At 36.3% G+C, this 23,632-nt stretch overlaps 1 protein-coding gene across 5 annotated transcripts in view; it reads left to right on the plus strand.

The window, feature by feature from the left end:
- OXSR1 (oxidative stress responsive kinase 1) overlaps positions 1-23,632 on the plus strand; it is a 101,769-nt gene that overhangs the window by 46,328 nt on the left and 31,809 nt on the right. For all 5 annotated transcript variants that reach the window (XM_058555202.1, XM_058555185.1, XM_058555195.1 and 2 more), the window contains exons 5-8: positions 3,260-3,315; positions 9,687-9,796; positions 11,981-12,082; positions 14,486-14,619. In XM_058555202.1, coding sequence (XP_058411185.1) covers positions 3,260-3,315; positions 9,687-9,796; positions 11,981-12,082; positions 14,486-14,619 — 402 coding nt within the window. The remainder of the gene's footprint in view (positions 1-3,259; positions 3,316-9,686; positions 9,797-11,980; positions 12,083-14,485; positions 14,620-23,632) is intronic.

Genomic DNA, 23,632 nt, shown 5'->3' on the forward strand with positions numbered 1-23,632 from the left:
TATTTATTCGTTAATTTATTTAATACTCCACTTATCTCCATAAGAGGATTTGAGGCAGGTTGTCTCCTATTTAGTTATTAAAATCTATTTGATGAGGGGCCGGCCCAGTGGTGTGGTGGTTAAGTTTGTGTGCTCTGCTCCGGGGGCCCAGGGTTTGTGGGTTCGGATCCCGGGCGTGGATCTGTGCACCACTTATCAAGCCATGCTGGGGCTGATGTCCCACATATAAAATAGAGGAAGACGAGCACGGATGTTACCCCAGGGCCAATCTTCCTCAGCAAAAAGAAGAGGATTGGCAATAGATGTTAGCACAGGATTCATCTTCCTCACCAAAAAAAAAAAATCTATTTGATGAATATGTGGAAGATGCCTCCTATGTACTAATCATAATACTAAGTAAGTGCAGGTGGTACAGAAATGTATTAAGATGTATGTCCAGGGGCTGTCCCCGTGGCCTAGTGGTTAACTCCGCGTCGGTGGTCTGGGTTCGGTTCCCGGGCGCAGACCTACATCAGTCATTGGCGGCCATGCTGTGGCAGCAACCCACATACAAAATAGAGGAAGACTGGCACAGATGTTAGCTCAGAATGAATCTTCCTCAAGCAAAAAAAAAAAAGAAATATGCCCAGATATGGCTCGTGGTGAAATGAGAGAGACAGACCCAGAAATATGATCATATTTCTGTAATCTGTGGTGACTCTATATTACAGCCTGCTGCAAAAACACAGAGGAGGAAGTGACTAAACTATACATTGTTTTTTCCATTGTTTTAGATGTCATTCCAAATGAGCTCAGAAAAAGGAGTTGAAGGTTTATAATTAACTCAGTTGAATGGTCTTGGTCACTAAGGGAAGGGAATGTCCTCAGTTCTCTCCTGTTCGTGGTATTTAGAATCAGAGACTTCTGGTTTATAGAGCAAAGTGAGCCAGCCTCCACTGTAAGTCAGCCTCTGGGAAAATGTCCTGTAAATTGCTTGGATTTATAAGCAGCACAAAAGTACTAACATGATTTCCTTTGCTTTAGTATATGTTCAGGAAAGGTGTTATATACTCTGGTATGGTGCTGCTGCTACACATAGTTGTGAAACTGTTGTTCATTGTTTACCAAGGAATGATTATATCTAAAAATGGAGGAAAAGAAGATAGGGACAGGGAAAAGATGGAGTGTTGTGCTTCTCACTGGTTCCTTTTCATGACAAACAAGGTCTTCCATGAGCTGTTCTTGCTTTTCTTTCTTGTCTAGCTTCAAGAGCTGGCTCTCTTTTGTTTGTTTAATTATGTTTATTTTTAATTACAAAATAAATAGATGAGTCCATTCCCACAAGCTATTGAAACATTGTTCCCCTTGACTCCAATCCCACTCCTCTCCACAAAAAGAACCATTTATTGCTCTCTGTTTGGTGTATTATGGAAAAGGGTGTGTGTGTGTGTGTGTGTGTGTGTGTGTGTGTGTGTAGCATTAACGGTTTCATACAAAAGGCACTGTCCTATTTGATTTGTTCACTTAGCAGTATGTATTAGAAGGCATTTCAAGTCATAACATGTTGATTGACCTTATTGCATCTCATGGATGTACAGTCATGCCTCATTTAACAACGAGGATACGTTCTGAGAAATGCACTGTTAGGAGATTTCATTGTGCGAAGATCATAGAGTGTACTGAGGGGGGGCAAAATTTGCCACCCCAGGATGTGTCACTTCAACATGAGGATTATTTTAGGCTAATTATTTTTAAGAAACAAAAGAATCAGAGTTTTTCTTATCTCCCCCCTTAACTGCCTAAAAGAATTCAGATTAAAAAAACCTGTCTCAGGAAGCGAGCTATCACCTTAGCATAACGTGATCTAGGTGGTAAACAGAGAGAAACCTAGAAGAGACTGTTTGTTGGGCTCCCCTCTGTGTTCTTCTGTTTCCATGTGGCTGAACACTAGTTTTCCAATTGTCTGCTCCTTTTCACCTACCTATGAATTGCCTTCCTTGCCTTTGAAGTCCCTAACTCTCCTCACTCTCAACATCTTCCCTTGTCTTTAGCTGAGGATGGTATTTAAGGTGAAGGCTTTGGCAAATTTGGTGAGTTATTTGATTTTCCTGGGTTTCTTCCATGTATATATGTTATTAAACTTTTGTATGTTTTTCTCCCCTTAATCTGTCTCATGTCTATTTAATTCTTAGGCCAGCCAGAAGAACCTAGAAGGGTAGAGGAAAATTTCTTCCTTCCCTGCAGTACTTACACAAACCTGGGTGGTACAGCCTAGTACACCTCTAGGCTGTATATGTGGTACTAATCTTATGAGACCACTGTCATATATGCGGTCCATTGTTGACCAAAACATAGTTATGCGGTACATGACTATAACAGCATTAGTTTAACCTTTCTGCTATTGTTAGCTTTCTAGGTTCTTACCATTTTGGGTCTCTTATTACAAATAATGCTGCAGGGAACACCCTTCTACATTCCCTGTACATTGTGAGTTTCTCTAGGTTATCAAGAAGTAGGTTTGCTACTCATAAGATTTAGGGATTTTAAATTTTGCCAGATACTACTAACACATTGTTGCATGAGAAAAACAAGTTGTAGATTTGAATGGATAGTATAACATCATTTATGTTGGAAGAAAAGCCCAGATATCTCACAGGAACATATTCTATTACCCAGACTGACAATGGTTGAAAACTTGGGAGAGAACACTAAACTTGAGCATGGTAGTCAAAGGGACTTGGGCCTTTTTAGTGATGTTCAGGTTTTTATAACAAGAATGTATTTGTGTATTACTAGACTTGTTATTAATAGTTACCAATAAAAATATAGAGGTGTTTGAATAATTTATGTCTCTCTTTATGCTACAGGCATAGGATAGTCCCTGTTTTCAACTACATACTGACCATTTAAAAATTTTGATCATATGTGAAATGTGTGTGTAGGGTGCAGGAAAAAAATATATTTCAAAGAGTAGAATTAGGTGAAAGTGGGTGAGGGTCATATTCTTTGGCCACTATTATCCTAATTGAGTTTTTAATCACCTTGGGTTTTCTAGATTTTATAGTAAAAAGTTATTGTACCTTTCTGTTTACAATATTTGGATTCTAGTGCAAGTGATTAAAATTTTCAAAATTTTACTCTTGGCCTTCATAATACCCTTTAATGCAAAATAGAGCATTTAAGTATTGCCAGTGTTGTATGAATATAGTAAGCAATTGCTTAAATTATGTGACTTCAAAGAGTAAATGTATTTTAATATATAACTTTTTTTTCCTTAAAGAGATGTGAAAGCTGGAAATATTCTTCTTGGAGAAGATGGCTCAGTACAGATTGCAGGTAATGATTAGTATTTCTTTTTATTTTTATTTAATGGTCAGTAGAACCATATTACTTATCTTTTGTGTTTTTTAAGTCAGTTTTCTCTTCTGTTCCCTGGACCATCTCTAGTCAAGCATCCTATGTTGGCACATTGCTGCTGACTCTCAAGATATCTTCCACTCCTCATCATTCATTTTTGTTCTTAGACATTTTTATGACCATTACTCATTGCCTTCTAGTTATCCACTCCTTACCCTCATTAGGGTCTTCCTCTATTGGTTCTCATAAGCATTCTCTACTTTCCTTTAAAGGAGAAGTTGTCAAGAAACCTCATTATGTTTAAGAATAAATGTTCTATAGAGAGGTGGTAGAGATCTGCTGCTGTCCTGGGGGACAGACAAAGAGGCGGGCAGCCATTGTTCCGGCACCTTGCTGCCACCCCGACAAGTGACTTCCAGGGGACTTAATAGGCCAGTGCCTTTTTTCCTTCACTACATTTTTCTCTTTTTCCCCATTTTGAAGCTAGGCGTTAAAGACTAGGGCATTAAAAAACAACTACACTTACAGGGAAAATTGGAAAGTGACTGTACGTGCCCAGAGAAAGATGCAGAAGAGATCTGAGAAGACCTAAAGTTTATACCTCTGGGTGATGCTTGACACAGACAGCCTACAGCAATCAAAAAAACAAAACCAATAACAAAAAACAGCAAACCCTGGGAAAGCAGGAGAATCTGATTTCCAGAGTTACAATATTATTAGATTCAAACGTCCAGTTTTCAACAAAAAAAATCACAAGGCTTTCAATGAAACAGGAAAGTATGGTCTATTCAAAGGAAATAAATAAATCAACAGAAACTCACGGAAAAAGACTGATGGCAGATCTATTAGACAGAGACTTTAAAACAACCATCTTCAAGTTGTTCAGAGAACTAAAGCAGGATATGGAGAAACTCAAGAAAATGATGTGTGAACAGAATGGAACTATCAATAAAGAGAAAACCTAAAAAGAAACCAAAAAGAAATTCTGGAGCTAAAAGGTACAACTTGTACTATGAAATGAAAAACTCACTAGGAGGATTCAAATGCATATTTGAGCTGGCAGAAGAAAGAATTAGTGAACTTGAAGATAGGAAAATGGAAGTTATCCAGTCGGAAGAGCAGAAAGGAAAAAGATTGAAGAAAAGTGAACAGAGCCTGAGGGACCTGTTGGACACCATTAAGTGGACCAGCATACACACTGTGAGACACCCAGAAGGAGAAAGGAGAAACGGGCAGAGAGCATATTTGAAGAAATAATGGCCGAAAACTTTCCAGATTTGCTGAAAGACATGAATATAAACATCCAAGAAGCTCAACAATCTCCAAGATGAACCCTAGGAGACTCACACAGAGACACATTATAATCAAACTTATGAAAGCCAAAGACAAAGAATCTTGAAAGCAGCAAGAGAGAACACATCACATACAGGGGTTCTCAGTAAGGTTGTCAGCAGATTTCTTATCAGAAACTTTGGAGGCCAGAAGGCAGTGGGCCAAGATATTCAAAGTGCTCAAAGAAAAAAATTGTCAACCAAGAATCCTATAGCCAGTAAAACTGTCCTTCAAAAGTGAGGGATATATTAAGACATTCCAGATAAACAAAAGCTCAGGGAATTTGTTTTACTAGAACTGCCTCGCAAGAGATGCTCAAGGGAGTCCTGCAAGGTCCAATGAAAAGACACTAGATAATAACTCCATACAGTATGAAGAAATAAAGGTCTCAATAAAGGTGAATACATGGGCAAGTATAAAAGCTAGTATTATTGTAACAAAGGTTTGTAACTCCATGTTTTGTTTTCTACATGATTTATGAGACTAATACATTACTAAAAACAATTATTGGTCTAAAAGTTAGTATTACAGTAACATTGGTTTGTAATTCCAACTCTTATTTTCTACATAATTTAAGAGACTAATGCTCTTAAAAGAATTATCAGCTCATGTTTTTGAGCACACAGTGTATTAAGATGTAATTTTGTGACATCTACAACCAAAAGGGGTGGGAACAGTGCTGTGAAGGAGAAGAGTTTTTGTATGTTATTGAAGTTAATCTGGTATAAATTCAAATTGGAGTGTTATAACTTTAGAATGGTAAATGTAATCCCTATGATACCCACAAAGAAAATAGCGATAGAATATAAACAAAAGGAAATGAGAAAAAAATTTAAGGATTTCACAACAAAAAATCAACTAAACACAAAATAAGTAATGCAGGAAATGAGGGACAAAAAAGCTATAAGACATATAGAAAACAAATAACAGTGACAAAATTAAGTCCCTCCTTATCAGTAATTACTTTAAATATAAATGGATTAACTCTCCAGTCAAAAGACACAGATTGGCAGATTGGATAAAAACACATGATCCAATTATATCTGTCTATAAGGAACTCGCTTTTGATCCAAAGACATAAGTAGATTGAAAATGAAAGCATGGGAAAATATACTCCATGCAAATAGTAACCAAAAGAGAGCAGAGGTGGCTATTCCAATATCAGACAAAATAGACTTAAATCAAAAAAGTTTATAAGAGACAAAGAAGTACATTACATATTCAATACAGCAAGAAGATATAACAGTTATAAATATTCATTCACCTAATAACACACCGGCAAAATACACGAAGCAAAAACTGACAGAACTGAAGGGAAAAATAGACATCTCTACAATAGTAGTTGGAGACTTCAGTACTCCACTCTCAATAATGGATAGAACAAACAGAGAGAAGATAAGTAAATAGAGGACTTAAACAAGACATTGACCAACTAGATCTAAGAGACATATTCAGAACACTCTACCCAGCAAGAACAGCATACACATTCTCAAGTGTACAAGGGGCTTTTTCCAGGGTATACCATATTTTAGGCCACAAATTAAGTCTCAGTAGATTTTAAAAGATAGGTATCATACGAAGTATCTTCTTTGACCACAATGAGATAAAGTTAGAAATCAATAACAGAAGTAAGACTAGAAAATTCACAACTTTGTGGGAACTAAACAGACACTTAGACAACCAGTGGGTGAAGGAAGACATCCTAAGAGAAATTAGAAAATACTTAGAGAGGAATGAAAATGAAATCATAACCATACTAAAACTTAGGGGAAACAGCAAAAGTGTTGCTAAGGGGCAAATTTATAGCTATGGACACTTTTAAAATACAAGAATGATAGAAAATTAAAAACCTAACTTTACAGCTTAAAGAACTAGAAAAACAAGAAACTGAACTCAAAGCTAGCAGAAGGAAGGAAATAATAAAGTTTAAAGCAGAGATAAAGGAAATGGAGAATAGAAAGCAATGGAGAAAATCAGTGAAACCAAATACTGGTTCTTTGAAAGATCACCAAAATTTACAAACCTTTAGCTAGATGGACTAAGTAAAGAAGAGAGAAGACTCAAATGTCTAAAATCAGAAACTAAAGTCAGGACATTACTACCAATTCTACAGAAATAAAATGGATTATAAGAGTATTATGAACAATTATACAGCAACAAATTGGATAACCTAGATGAAATGGAGAAATTCCTTGAAACACACAACCTACCAAGATGAAATCACAACAAAATAGAAAATCTGCATTGACCTATAACTAATATAGGAGATTGCATCAGCAATCAAAAATCTCCTGACAAAGAAAAGCCCTGGATCTGGTGGTTTCACTGGTGGATTCTACTAAACATTTAAAGAACAACTAATAACAATCTTTCTCAAAGTTTTCCCAAAAATTGAAGAGAAAGGAACATTTCCTAACTCATTCTATGAGGCCAGTATTGACCTGATACCAAAAGCCAGACAAGGACACACAAGAAAAGAACACTACAGACCAATATCCCTTATGAACATTGATGCAAAAATTCTTAGCAAAGTACTAGAGAAATGAATTCAGTAGCATATTAGATGGATTTATATACCATGACCAAGTGAGATTTTTTTCCTTGGGAATGCAAGGATGGTTCAACATATGAAAATCTATGTACTAGACCACATTAACAGAATGAAGGGGAAAAAAACCACATGATCATCTCAATGCAGGGCAAACATTTGAGAAAATTTAACATCCTTTCATGATAGAAACATGTAAAAAAAGTAGGAAATAGAAGGAAACTTCCTCAACTTACTAAATAGCCATACATGGAAAACCCACAATGAACATCATACTCAATGATGAAAAACTGAAAGCTTTTCTTCTGAGTTCAGGAACACAGTGGCAATGATGTCCACTTTTGCCACTTCTATTCAATATAGTATTGGAAGTTCTAGGACAATTAGGCAAGAAAAAGAAATAAAAAATATTCAAAGTGGAAAGAAAGAAGTAAAATTATGTCTGCAGATTATATGATCTTATATATAGAAAACTCACTAAACATTCCATAAAAACTATTTTAATTAATAAATGAATTTAGCAAAGTAGGATATAAAGTCAACACATAAAGATCTAGTTGCATTTTATACATGAACAAGGAACAATTTGAAAAGGAAATTACAAAAGCGATTTCATTTACAAGTAGCATCAAAAAGAATAAAATACATAGGAGTTAACTTAACCAAGGAGTGAAAGACTTGTACAGTGAAAACTATAAAACATTGCTGAAAGAAATTAAAGAAGATAAATAGAAACACATCCCATGTTCATGGATTGGAAGGCTTAATATTGTTAAAATGTCAATACTACCCAAAGTAATCTACAGATTCAGTGCAATCCCTATCAAAAGCCCAATGACTTTGTTTTTTTCAGAGATAGAAAAACCTATCCCAAAATTCACATGGAATCTCAAGGAACCTCAAATAGCCAAAACAATCTTGAAAAAGAACAAGAAAAGCTGAAGGATTAATACTTCCTGTTTTCAAAACTTACTGCAAACCAACAGTAATAAAAATAGTATGTTATTGGCAGAAAGACATAGAGACTAATGTAATAGAAAAGAGCCCAGAAATAAACCTTTGCATATATAGTCAAATGATTTTGACAGGGGTACCAAGACCATTTAATTGGGGAAAAGACAGTCTTTTTACCAAGTGTTGCTGGGGAAACTGGATATCCCCATGCAAAAGAATGAAGTTGGACCCTTATCGACCACCGTATACAAAATTAACTCAAAATGAATCAAATACCTAAATGTAAGATCTAAAACTGTAAAACTCTTAGAAGAAAACATAAGGCAAAAGCTTCACAACATTGGATTTGACAATGATTTCTTGGATATGACACCAAAGGCACAGGCAACAAAAGAAAAAATAGATAAATGGGACTTCATGAAAATTAAAAATTTTTGTGCATCCAAAGATACTACCAACAGAGTAAAAAGGCAGCCCACAGAATGGGAGAAAGTATTTGCAAGTCATATATCTGATAAGGAACTAATAATACCCAGAATATATAGAGAATTCCTAAAACTCAACAACAGTGAAAAAAATCAGTTAAAAAATGGGCTTGAACAGACATTTCTCCAAAGATGTACAAATGGCCAATAAGCACGTGAAAAGATTCTCAGCATCACTAATCATCAGAGCAGTGCAAATCAAAACTACAAGGAGATACCACCTCACACCCGTCGGGATGGCTACTATCAAAAAAACAGAAAATAAGAAGGATGTGGAGAAATCAGAATCCTTGTTCACTTTTGGTGGGAATATAAAACGGTACAGCTGCTGTGGAAAACAGTATGGCAGTTCCTTAAACAATTAGGTATAAAAATACTATATGATCCAGCAATTCCACTTTTGGAACTGTAAGCAGGGACTCAAACAGATATTTGCATACCCATTTTCATGACAGCATTATTCACAATAGCTAAAACATGGAAGCAGCCCAGGTGTCCATCAATGGATGAGTGAATACACAGAATGTGGTATATACATACAATGGAATATTATTCAGCCTGTAAAAGAAGGAAATTCTGACATATGCTACTGCATGGATGAACCTTAAGGACATTATGCTAAGTGAATAGCCAGTTATAAAAAGACAAATACTGTTTGATTCTACTTACATGACATACTTAGAGTAGTCAAAATCATGAAGACAGAAAGTAGAATGGTGGTTACGAGGGACTGGGGAGAGGGGACAATGAGGAGTTATTGTTTAATGAGTATAGAGTTTCAGTTTGGGAAGATGAAATGAAAAGAATGGATTGGAGCAAGGAGGAAAATCTGAGGAGATGATGTTGGGTGGGAGTGGAGAGGAATAGAATGAGGGACCTGTTAAGCTACATCTTAATTTAGTCAAGAAGTTCGTCAGAAAGAAGAGAAAACGCCATGCTGTTTGTATATAGAACTGTAACTACATTTATTTTCCTATCTATTTATGTTAGTTACTGTACTTTTAATACCTTGCTATTGTATTCTATTTCAGATTTTGGAGTTAGTGCTTTTTTAGCAACTGGTGGTGATATTACCCGAAATAAAGTGAGAAAGACCTTTGTTGGAACCCCTTGTTGGATGGCACCTGAAGTTATGGAACAGGTACTATCTTTTGTCTTTTTAAAATGGTTTAGGATTTTGTTATCAAATTGACAAATCTGAGTAGTGTTTGCTTTTGTTTGGTATACTAGGTTAGCTTTGGGAAGTACACATCTCTGTTCCTTCATGAAGAATTTGATCCACCCTTAAAAAAAAAAAACAAACCCCTAGAACTTTACAAAGGATGTATGAAACTCAGGATTTATACCGAAGACAACCTAAGGAATGATATTATCAAGATTGGTTTTTTAATAATTTCCTTAGTACAAATTAAATGATCTAATCTTTTTACTTGTCATTTCATTGCTGTGGTTCCCGAAGGACTAGTTTTCTCCACATCCCCATTTTGCATTTGCTCTCAAACAATTTCAAGCTGATGACACTCATCCCATCTGCTAATTCTCGAATTGAGTGCTCATTTTTTATTCCTTGTCTTATTTCCCTCTTCAGGGCATTTGAAACTCTTGACCATTTCCACCTTTACTTGCTTTCTTAGCTTTCCTAGTGTAGTTTCCTCATTTGTCTCCTACTTCTCAGTCATTTCTCTGACTTCTTTTCTGGCTTTCCTTCTTACTGCTAAATGACACTGCTTCCCAGGATCTTGTTCTTAAACTCCTCTTCTCTGACTACACATACTCACTAGATATTCTCATCTCTGCTTCCTACCTATTAATTATTTATAAATTTTGTCCAGTCCAGTCTTGTTTCCTAAGCCTCTACATAGATATTTCCAACTCCCTATAGATGTTTTACATAAATGTCTTATAGGTATATCAAACTCAGTGTGTAGAACTGAATTCACTTTTCACTCTGTTGTAGTACCTATATTCACCCTGTGGGTGAGGGAAGGATTCCTACCCTAGGGTTATGGGGATGGCTGCACACACAACACCTGATACTGGACTGATGAGATTGACAGCAGTTTATTAGTTGCATATACACATAGCTGGGGGCAGGAGGGCACTGCATGCCACACAAGTTTGTACTCAGGAAGAGAGTGAACAAATGGTTGCTGTGGAAGACAGGCTTTGTAGTATCAAGAGAGTGAGTTGCCCCTTGGTTTCCTTGTGAGGGTGTGGCTGGGTTGTTTGAATAATTCTGAGGGCTGTCAGGGAACTGAACCCTGCTACTCAGGGATAAGCAGGAGCTGCACCTGGTCCATTTGATAAGCAGGGTTCTTGATCTAGGAGACTTTATCCTTGGGAGCAGGGTGGCAGGTGGGGGGACTTGTGCTTAGGTCATTAGAGGCCCTCCTATTTACCAGGTGTCAAGGCAGCACATAATATGGAGCTTTAATTTTAGGTCTCAAACCACACACTCCCAAAACCTATTCCTCCTCCTCTATTGCTTAGAATAATGTGCTGGTGACCGTATAAAAGGAGAGAAATTTGGCAACATATTCACAGCAACAACTTTAAAAATATTCACACCCTTTGTAACTTTTTTCACTATAAAAATTAAAGTGATAAAACAATACTATAACATAGAAAATTTGGAAAACAAAAGACTCACCACCATTGCTTAACATTTTGTTCTATTTTTTTTTAAATAGACTATATACCTATTTGTATTAGTATCAAAATTTATGAACAATTTTGTATTCTTTCTTTCATAAGTGCTTTATCACAAGTGTTTTTTCATATTTTCATATAGAATTCATTAACATTGCTTTTACTTGACTGTGAATTTCTTGAAGTGAATATACCATACTTAACAATTTCCCCATTGTTGGTGAACATTCATTCAGGTTGCCCTTTTTTTTTTTGTTTTTGCTCTTACCAAGTATATTTACCTTTTGCCTACTTCAGTTTATCTTACTGGTTTAAAGCTTATGAACACTTTTATGGTTCCTGATACATATTAGAAGCTACCTTTAAAAAGTGCTTTTAGGGGCCGGCCTGATGGCATAGTGGTTAAGTTTGTGTGTTCCGCTTGGGCGGCCCAGGGTTTGCAGGTTTGGATCCTGGATGCGGACCTATGCACCACTCACCAAGCCATGCTGTGGTGGCATCCCACATACAAAATAGAGGAAGATGGGCAGAGATGTTAGCTCAGGGCCAGTCTTCTTCAGTGAAAAGAGGAAGACTGTCAACAGATGTGAGCTCAGGGCCAGTTTTCCTCACCAAAACAAGAAGACGAAAAGTGCTTTTAGGATGGTAAAAGTAATCATCTCTCTGTTCTTTGCAGGTCCGAGGTTATGATTTCAAAGCTGACATTTGGAGTTTTGGGATCACAGCGATTGAACTGGCCACAGGGGCAGCTCCTTATCATAAATATCCGCCAATGAAGGTGAGGCTCGTATACAAAATACTACCCCAGCTCATGTCCCAGTTCCTTTTGAGAGCCTTTCTTCATCTGACATTCTTATCCATAGAATTCTGCCTTACATTCTTTCTAATTCCTGTGGCAGTTAAAATCTGTATTAGATATTTGGTATTTAGCATTGGCTGACTTTACATTGTAGTTGACCTTTTTGTATGATGACTCTCCATCTCCTAACTGTGTAACTACTTTGATATTAGGATCTAATGTCTCTCATCTTAGTGTGTGTTCCACACAGTCACCTGTGTAGAACAGCCTCGGTGGGGGTGATGATCATTTCTACTTCATAACGTTGTTGAAAGGGTTACATATTAATGGTGTTTATAGCTAACATTCATTGAGCACTTATCTGTGCCAGACGATGTTTTAAGTGCTTATCATATATTAAATAAGATAATTCATGCAAAGTGTTCATGTGCCACATGTATGTATTATTCTTGTTATTATTGAATAAAAGTTCAAATAAAAGTTTGCTTTGTGGTAGAACACTAACCCGCTTTTATTAAAAGGCCTATTATTATATCCTGATGTAGTAGTTACCTGAAATGCAGTTGTTAATTCTGTCCCCAACATTAGTAACAGAATGAGTTTTTTGTCTTTCAAGATAGTGCTGCCAATACTGTTGGTGACCATTTTTATCTATGTGACCCCTTAGTTATAATATGCACGTGAATTCTTTTCTCTGTTTGTAGCTATAGCTGTTGTTTATAGTTCTGTTTGCCCATTTTGCAAGATGCCCTGTGACTGTTTAAAATAGCGACCATCATTGTAAATTGTCATATTGATATTATTGACATCTCTATGATCTTGGTGCACTCTAGAACCTTTAAAAGATATTTTCTGTCCCGTTTAAGGCTCTAACAATGTAGAGAGGGACAAAACCAGTAAAAGGCTATTATGAAAAACCTCTCTATATCTCCATATTCAAAGCATATGTATATTGACCTGCGTTTGGGTGAAATTTTGATTATATGAAAAGTTAGTTATATTTTAAGCCCATAGTTTTCCTAAAGTTTGAAGACTCCTAGGAGTAAATGGATATTCACAAGGTTTTGAAAAGGATTTTTTTTATAACTGTAAGGTGGGAGGCTATTTTTGGGCCAAAGAAATGGCTTATTTTTAAAAAGGGAGCGGAGAGGATCCGTTGTAGGCAATGATTCCTGCAATTGTAGCCAGGCATACATGTTAACCTGTTTGCTCAAAATGAGGAAGATCAGCAACCTTAGTAATTCTATTTCAGTAAATATAAATTGAATCTGAAAAGCAAGTAATAATTCTGAATATAGGCCCCTTTTATTATTTTTTATTTATTTACTTTTAGCTGAGGAAGATTCACCCTCTGAAAAGCAAGTAATAATTTTGATTATAGCCCGCTTTTATTTTTTTTATTATTATTTATTTATTTATTTACTTGTTTTTGGCTGAGGAAGATTCACCCTGAGCTAACATCTGTTGCCAATCTTCCTCTTTTTGCTTGAGGAAGATTCACCCTGACGTAACACCTGTGCCAGTCTTCCTCTATTTTGTACGTGGGTTGCTGCCACAGCACGGCTGCCAGCGAATGGTATAGGTCCACGCCCAGGAACCGAACCTGGGCCGCCAAAGCAGAGTGTGCCGAACTTAACCACTAGGCTGTGGGACCAGCCCACCCCCTTTATTTTTTAATGTTGACTTTGTGTTTAGCAAAATGGCTTATGCTTTTATAAAAAGTCAAACAAGTGTAGAAAAACACAAATCACCCAAAATCCCACGACATAAATATGATCTTCATTACTTACATCCCTATGCATCAAGCCATGATGTGAAAGTCAAAGAAGGAACAGATTTAGGATGGACAAACTAATCAAGATTGTCAGTTGCTGCAGGGAAGGTAGGAAGAATGAGAACTAGAAAGACTGTAGCTTTATTAACTAGGACATCATCAGTGATTTCTTTGATAGAAATTTCTGAGGAGTTCTGGGAAGAGAAGGCCAGATTACAAGGGATCATATTGAAACAGAGCTATAGGTAAAGTGAACAAGGTCACAGTCTTAATTTTGCTATGGTTTTAATTGTTTTTAAAGATATTTTGGCGGTATCTGAATGGGATCAGAGGACATGAAGAAAGGGTTCTAGCTAATGAACATAAAATGTTGGTACAGTTGAGCTGTTGCAGACACACTATCTGGGAAGCCAGCTCTCTATAGGATATTATTTATGTGGAAAACACCTAAATAACTCTGGGTTCCAAACAACTGGTCTAGATGTGAACTTTTAGAAAATAAAATCTGTTTGTATGTTGGGAGGTTGTCTATACTGAAAATCTTGGTCGCAATATTTAATTTTACTTTGAGTCTTCAGAAGTTTTTATTATATTAAAAATTCTTACAGGTTTTAATGCTGACACTGCAGAATGATCCTCCTTCTTTGGAAACTGGTGTTCAAGATAAAGAAATGCTAAAAAAATATGGAAAATCATTTAGAAAAATGATTTCATTGTGCCTTCAAAAGGATCCAGAGAAAAGGTAAAATATGAGATAAAGCTTACTTTTCTCTTCATCTTATATATAAACCGTTGTGGGAAGTCTAAGAATCACATACATACATGCACAGGGAATTATTTGTGCATATTCAAAGGAACTTAGTATAAACTTTAGAAAAAATATACAGAGATCGTTACACTAGTTTGGAAATGAGTGAATTACTTTATCCCTTCATCTTAGTATGTGGTGTGTTCTAAATAGTTCACTGGTTAATTTCTTATAATTATAAATTTGTATGTTGTGAATTCTGTATTAATTGTATGTCAAGTTAGTGGGAGGGCTCGTTTTCACTGTGCATTTAAAAGTTATAAGTAAATAGATATTTCAATACTGCTTATAATTTTAATAACAAAAGAAGCACCCAGCACAAATGTTATATTTAATGTCAAGTAATCGTACTTATTTTCTTATTGGAAAGATGTTAAGTGGACCAAAAAGTCAAAGAGCTTACTTGTTAACACTAGACAAATTGGAAGGCAAGTAAGTACATAAACACCATCATCTACTGTGTGTGTCTTTATAAATTAAACAGAATCATAGAATGTTGGAGAGCCATGAGTACATTGAACCTTTTATCTTTGAGGTCAACCAGCTACCTAGTCATAGAGGTGGGACTTGAATCCAAAACTCCTGATTCCTAACCTAGAGCTCTGTTTCCACTATATCTTATTTTTCTGTTTCTCTTATATATTCCACTCAGTTTCTTAGCGCTAAGAAGTTCTTTAATTTTTTATTTCTCTAAAGATCAACAAAAGTAAAAGATTTTAATTGACATCCATGATCATATCTTTAGTGTATTTAATGGGGCTTCAGAATTTGCTGTTGGAAATATTGAAAAGAGTAAGAAAAACAGGCAGAAAAGTTCACACCTGTGTTTTTAGAACATTTTTCCTGTTCCTGAATAAATTGGTACAAAAGATAGGGAACACTTTTGGTTCTGCCAAGTGAGTTGACTAAAAGAACAAAATTTTCCTGTTACAAACACTCAGAAATGCAGGGTAAATCTATCGAACTTAAAAACCAAATCTAGAAATGAGCTTGCAATAAAGGGAAGTCCTCAGATGCCAGAAATAATGAGGAAGCCATAAATTGGAGAAGAAACATCGTGAGCTAATGCTGTGGCTGCCCTCAGTGGGACACTGTGAATTTCCAACTTTCACCTGGGGACTGGAAATGAGATACTGGGGCCCACCCAGCGGGGATTTTGAACTGAGATTTCTGCTTAAAGCTAGGACCTTCAGAAGCCTTTATACTGAGTAAAAGCATAGACCAGAAAACAGAAAGTCTGTGCATCATCACAAAGACAAAACAAAAATCTCTCCTGAATACTCAAGCCCTCCGACCTGGACATTCTACAGGTTTACATCTGAATTTATACTACCCATACTATCCAGGAAACCACAGGATTAGAAAGTAAAAAAAGTTATTACCAAGCCAGTTTTATTTTTGACAGAAGCAATTGCAAAACTGCGCTGTTAGAACACTTATGAAACCCAGGTCTATGAGATTCCTGCATATAACGCCCCACTGAAGAGAAGATCATGATCCAAAATTACAAAACACACAGTGAAACACTACGCTGTGAACTAGAGTCAGCAGATACATCAAGCAGAAGAATTAGCGCTCCAGAACTTTGGATAATGCAAAGATACCTGAAAAGACCATTAAATAAGTAGATTTAAAATAATTACGATCATAAAAGAAGAAATCAAAATCATAAGAAAAGAATATGACTAAGATAAAAAAGTCAAATAGAACTGCTAGAAATGAAAAATACAGTAATTAAAATTTAGAACTTAATGGATCTGCTTGAGTGTAGGCTGGTCTTAGTGACTTGCTTCTGATGAATTGAGTATGAAAAAGGAAAAGTAGCAACTTTAGAGTGGAGAAACATAGATACCTTCTTCACCAAGTGGTCAAGGTTAACATCACCAATAATAAGACATATTGATAGTTACATACTCCCTGATATGATGCAATGAGAAGGGCACATCACCTGAGGTATTATTCCTCAAAATCTATAATTTCATTCTATAATGAGAAAACATCAGACAAACCCAAATTGAGGAATATACTACAAACCACCTGACCAGTACTCTTCAAGTGTCAAGGAAAGGAGGAAACATGAAGACTACATACAACGTGGGGTCCTGGATTAGATCCTAGAACAGAAAAAGGATATTAGTGGAAAAACTGGGGAAATCTGAATAAAATGTGTAGTTTAGTTAATAGTATTGTACCAATGTTAACATTTTTAGTTAATTTCTTGATAATTACACCATGGTTTTTAAAATGTTAGCATTAGGGGAAGCTGGTGAAGGTTATGTAGGAACTCTATACTATCTTTGCATCTCTTCTGTAAGTCTAAAATTATTTCAAAATACAAGTTTTTTTTTAAAAAAATTTGGAAACTATAGAACATCTATTCCAGTTTGTAAACCAAAATTAGACCTTGTTGAGAACATTTCTAAGTAAAAAAAAGAAAAAGAAAACCTCAGTTAAATAGAACAGCCAATAAAATAAAAAAGAGATAATTATTGATTACTAATCAAGCTACCAGGCACTGTTATAAACGCTTAACATACACCATCTCATTTAAGTTTTACAGTAATCCTATGGAGATGGCACTATTATTTTTTCTGTTTTACAAATGAAGAAACTGAATCTCAGAGAGGTTAAGTAACCTGGCCCAAAGTCACACAGCTAGTAAATGGTGGAGCTAGAATTCTAACTCATGCAATATGACTACAGAGTGCCACTGTTTTTTTTTTATTATTTTATTTTATTTATTTTTTTTTTACATTTATTAAAAGCATTTGATTTTATTTATTTATTTTTTTTACTATTATCACATTTATTTTAACATGTACAGATCATTTAAGTAACAATGTCACACAACTAACAGGTGGCAGAATTAGGTTTTGAATTTGGACAGTCTGACTCTAGAATCCATATTCTCAATCTTTGTGCTATACTGATTTTTTTTCCATGACCAAGTAGAGTTTGTATTTAATCTATATGGACAACTACTCATTATCTTGAGTATAGATGATTTCTCTTAACACTGGCCTGACCCAGTCTAGATGCGATGGCCAAGGATTACAGGATGAGAAATACCTTCATTGTTTTTCTGTGCAGTCACAGCTTCTTGACTTAATTGGACCTTCGTAGCCCTGTGAACCTCTTCCAATCTTGATGGCTGGAAGCTTTGGTGCCCATTACTACATATCTCAGCTATGTGGGAATTCTTCCCACCATGATGCTTTCTGGAGCTTTCTTTTTTTTTTTTTTTAATTTTTTTATTGGTTTATAACATTGTAAAAATTTCAGGTGTACATCATAGTACTTCTATTTCTGCATGGACTACATCATGTTCACCACCAAAATACTAATTACAACCCATCACCACACACATGTACCAAATTATCCCTTTCACCCTCCTCCCTCCCCCCTTCCCCTCTGGTAACCACCAATCCAATCTCTGTCCCTATGTGTTTGTTTATTGTTGTTATTATCTACTACTTAATGAAGGAAATCATACGGTATTTGACCTTCTCCCTCTGACTTATTTCACTTTGCATGATACCCTCAATGTCCATCCATGTTGTCACAAATGGCTGGATTTCATCATTTCTTATGGCTGAGTAGTATTCCATTGTGTATATATACCACATCTTCTTTATCCATTCGTCCCTTGATGGGCACTTAGGTTGCTTCCAAGTCTTGGCTATCGTGAATAATGCTGCAATGAACACAGGGGTGCATGTACCTTTGCAAATTGGTGTTTTCAAGTTCTTTGGATAAATACCCAACAGTGGAATAGCTGGATCATATGGTAGTTCTATCCTTGATGTTTTGAGGAATCTCCATACTGTTTTCCATAGTGGCTGCACCAGTTTGCACTCCCACCAGCAGTGTATGAGAGTTCCCTTTTCTCCACATCCTCTCCAACACATATTGTTTCCTGTCTTGTTAATTATAGCCATTCTGACGGGCGTGAGGTGATATCTCATTGTGGTTTTAATTTGCATTTCCCTGATAGTTAGTGATTTTGAACATCTTTTCATGTGTCTGTTGGCCATCTGTATATCTTCTTTGGAGAAATGTCTGTTGAGGTCTTTTGCCCATTTTTTAATTGGTTTTTTTGTTGTTGAGATGCATGAGTTCTTTATATATTTTGGAGATTAAGCCCTTATCAGATGTATGGTTTGCAAATATCTTCTCCCAATTGTTAGGTTGTCTTTTCGTTTTGTTGATGGTTTCCTTTGCTGTGCAGAAGCTTTTTAGTTTGATGTAGTCCCATTTGTTTATTTTTTCTATTGTTTCTCTTGCCCGGTCAGATGTGGTGTTTGAAAAGATGTTGCTAAGACCGATGTGGAAGAGCGTACTGCCTATGTTTTCTTCTAGAAGTTTCATAGTTTCAGGTCTTACATTCAAGTCTTTAATCCATTTGGAGTTAATTTTTGTGCATGGTGTAAGGTAAGGGTCTACTTTCATTTTTTTGCACGTGGCTGTCCAGTTTTCCCAACACCATTTGTTGAAGAGACTTTCTTTTCCCCATTGTATGTTCTTGGCTCCTTTGTCAAAGATTAGCTGTCCATAGATGTGTGGGTTTATTTCTGGGCTTTCGATTCTATTCCATTGATCCGTGTGTCTGTTTTTGTGCCAGTACCATGCTGTTTTGGTTACTATAGCTTTGTAGTATATTTTGAAATCAGGGAGTGTGATACCTCCAGCTTTGTTCTTTTTTCTCAGGATTCCTTTAGCTATTCGGGGTCTTTTGTTGTTCCATATAAATTTTAGGATTCTTTGTTCTATTTCTGTGAAAAATGTTGTTGGAACTTTGATAGGGATTGCATTGAATCTATAGATGGCTTTAGGAAGTATGGACATCTTAACTATGTTAATTCTTCCAATCCAAGAGCACGGAATATCTTTCCATTTCTTTGTGTCTTCTTCAATTTCTTTCAGAAATGTTTTATAGTTTTCGGTGTACAGATCTTTCACCTCTTTGGTTAAGTTTATTCCTAGGTATTTTATTCTTTTTGTTGCAATTGTAAATGGGATGGTATTCTTAATTTCTCTTTCTGCTACTTCGTTGTTAGTGTACAGAAATGCAACTGATTTTTGTATGTTGATTTTGTATCCTGCAACTTGACTGTATTCGTTTATTACTTCTAAAAGTTTTCTGGTGGATTCTTTAGGGTTTTCTATATATAAAATCATGTCATCTGCAAATAGTGACAGTTTCACTTCTTCCTTTCCAATTTGGATCCCTTTTATTTCTTTCTCTTGCCTGATTGCTCTGGCTAGGACTTCCAATACTATGTTAAATAGGAGTGGTGACAGTGGGCATCCTTGTCTGGTTCCTGTTCTTAGAGGGATAGCTTTCAGTTTTTCACCATTGAGGATGATATTAGCTGTGGGTTTCTCATATATGGTCTTTATTATGTTGAGGTACTTTCCTTCTATACCCATTTTATTCAGAGTTTTTATCATAAATGGATGCTGTATCTTGTCAAATGCTTTCTCTGCATCTATTGAGATGATCATGTGATTTTTGTTCTTTATTTTATTAATGTGGTGTATTACGTTGATTGATTTGCGAATGTTAAACCATCCCTGCATCCCTGGAATAAATCCCACTTGATCATGGTGTATAATCTTTTTAATGTATTGTTGTATGCGATTTGCTAGTATTTTGTTGAGGATTTTCGCATCGATGTTCATCAGTGATATTGGCCTGTAATTTTCTTTTTTTGTGTTGTCCTTGTCTGGTTTTGGTATCAGGGTAATATCAGCTTCGTAGAATGAGTTAGGGAGCTTCCCCCCCTCCTCAATTTTTTGGAAGAGTTTGAGAAGGATAGGTATTAAGTCTTCTTTGAACGTTTGGTAGAATTCACCAGGGAAGCCGTCTGGTCCTGGACTTTTATTTTTGGGGAGGTTTTTGATTACTGTTTCGATCTCCTTACTGGTGATTGGTTTATTCAAATTCTCTACTTCTTGATCCAGTTTTGGAAGGTTGTATGATTCTAAGAATTTATCCATTTCTTCCAGATTGTCGAATTGGTTGGCATATAGCTTTTCATAGTATTCTCTTATAATCTTTTGTATTTCTGAGGTGTCTGTTGTAACCTCTCCTCTTTCATTTCTGATTTTACTTATTTGTGCCTTCTCTCTTTTTTTCTTGGTGAGTCTAGCTAAAGGTTTGTCTATTTTGTTGATCTTTTCAAAGAACCAGCTCTTGGTTTTATTAATTTTTTCTATTTTTTTTAGTCAGAGTGCCACTGTTAATCATACTACGCTATACTGAGGAAATTGTTCAGAATGCAGCACAGAAAGATAAAAAATGAGAATACGAAAGAAAGATGAACATTTAGAGGATAGAATGAGAGAGTTCAGTATGTGTGTGTGTGTGTACACAGGCATATACATATATACATATGTGCACACACATATACATATATGTATATATGGACTGTCCAGGAAAGATTAGAGAGAATGTGGGAGAAGCAATATTCAAAGAAATATGGCTGAGAATTTTCTAAAATTGACGAAATACCTATATCCTCAGATTAAAGAACCATCCCCAAAATCCAAGCAGTGTCCCCCTTTCCCCACTTGTACACATTGTCATGAAACTATTGGACACAAAGGCAAATAGAATTCTTAAATGCAACCTAAGGGAACAGATTACCTACTGAGGAATAGCAGATAGACTGACAGCCACTTTCCCAGTAATTACAATTGAGGCCAGAATATATTAGAGTAATGCTGCAAGACAATAACTGTTAGTCCAGAATTCTCCATCTAATCAAACTATCATTCAAGAGCAAGCATGAAATTAAGATATTTTTCAGACAGAAATTGAGTTTTCCAGTCATGTTTTATTACTTAAAGAACTCTTATAAATTGTACTTTAGAAAGAAGGAAATGAACCTAGAAGAAAGGAATGAAGCGCAAGAAGCAATGTTGTGCAAACAAACTATTGAACGTATTGAAATCTTGACTGAATGAAAAAATAGGAATGGTGTTGTCTACTTTCAGTTTGCATGGTACTTTCACATTTGTTCTCTCTTTTAATCTTTATAATAATCTTCTGAGGCCCTGGTCCTGAAGCTTGATTGCACATTGGAATCACCTGGGGAGTTTTAAAAACTAACCAATACTGGTTCTGGCCCAGTAGCATAGCAGTTAAGTTTGCACGTTCTGCTTCAGCGGCCCAGGGTTTGCCGATTTGGATCCCAGGTGCGGACCTACTCACTGCCCGTCAAGCCGTGCTGAGGTGGCATCCCACATAGAAGAGCTGCAACTCTACAACTGTGATATACAACTATGTACTGTATGTACTGGGACTTTGGGGAGAAAAAAGAAAGAAGAGGAAGATTGGCAACAGACGTTAGCACAGGGTCACTCTTCCTCCAAAAAAAAAAAAGAAACCCTTTTCAAAACACATAAAAAAAGTAAAAACTACTGATACCTGGATTTGCTCCCATAGATTCTGCTTTAATTGGTATGGGGTGCAGCCTGTGCATTGGGATTTTTTTTAAACTCCCAGATATTATAATGCATAGCAGTGTTTAAGAATCACTGCTTTTAGGGACTTGGCCAGGTAATTCTGAACCTTAGAGGAGTGATTTGCTTAGGATTACATGGTAGGTGTGTGGCATAGTCAGGTCCAGTCTCTTAAGGGTAGTATTGCTCATTTTTATTCTTTTTTGTTTTTTTTTTTTTTTTTTTTTTTTTTTTGGTGAGGAGATCAGCCCTGAGCTAACATCCGCCAATCTTCCTCTTTTTTTTTTTTTTTTTTTTTTTTTTTTTTTCCGCTGAGGAAGACGGCTCTGGGCTAACATCGGTGCCCATCTTCCTCCACTTTATATGGGACGCCGCCACAGCATGGCTTACCAAGCAGTGCGTGGGTGCGCGCCCGGGATCCGAACCAGCGAACCCCGGGCCGCCGCAGCGGAGCGCGCGCAGTTAATTGCTTGCGCCACCGGGCCGGCCCCTGCTCATTTTTATTCTTAATCACTCTTTTAAAAGTTCATAAAATTGACATTGATGCCTTTACGCAAAGTCAGACTGTGCACAGTTGAGTTAAAAACTGAGCTTAGATTAAATTTGGGGAATATACATTACAATCATGCATCACTTAACAATGGGGATACGTTCTGAGAAATGCGTCAGTAGGCAGTTCTGTTGTGTGAACATCATAGAGTACTTACACAAACCTAGATGGTACAGCCTGCTACACACTTAGGCTATGTGGTACTAATCTTATGGGACCACCATTAATCTTATGGCACAGTTGTATATGCAGTCTTGTTGTTGACCAAAGTGTCGTTATGCCGCTCATGACTAGTTTTAGAATCTTCAGTTCTTTTTTTTTGGCTGAGGAAGATTCGTCCTGAGCTAACATCTGTTGCCAGTCTTCCTCGTTTTACTTGAGGATTCACCCTGAGCTAACATCTGTGCCAGTCTTCATCTATTTTGTATGAGTCGCCACCACAGTGTGGCTGCTAACGAGTGGTGTAGGTCCACGCCCGGGAACCGAACCCGGGCCACCAAAGCAGAGCGTGCCGATGTTAACCACTAGGCCATGGGGCTGGCCCTAGAATCTTAAATTTTTTAAGGAAAATTGTGAAATCTGTTTTTAAGAATATGTAGTTACCTAAGTTGAAGGTTGACAGGCAGCCACGTGGCAAGAAGCACAGGGCTTGATTTGGTCCATTTCCTTTTTGTGAGTTTAAATGTATTTTTATGCCTCATTAAAGTAGATACTGTCTAGCCTACTTCTTGGGAAATGATATTAAATAGCAAATATATTGGAAGCCACTAGGAAACCATACATCCAAAAGAAACATTTCACTAATGAGTTTTTCAAAGAATCTACAGTAGTTATCATCATTGAGATTTTTTATTCTATTCATTGTCTTGTACCAAGTTTATCTTATTTTTTGCTTTTTAGCAGGTTAAGGAGAGTGGAGTATACTGAATT

This window comes from Diceros bicornis, chromosome 2, assembly GCF_020826845.1.
Source record: "Diceros bicornis minor isolate mBicDic1 chromosome 2, mDicBic1.mat.cur, whole genome shotgun sequence".
NCBI lineage: Eukaryota > Metazoa > Chordata > Mammalia > Perissodactyla > Rhinocerotidae > Diceros > Diceros bicornis.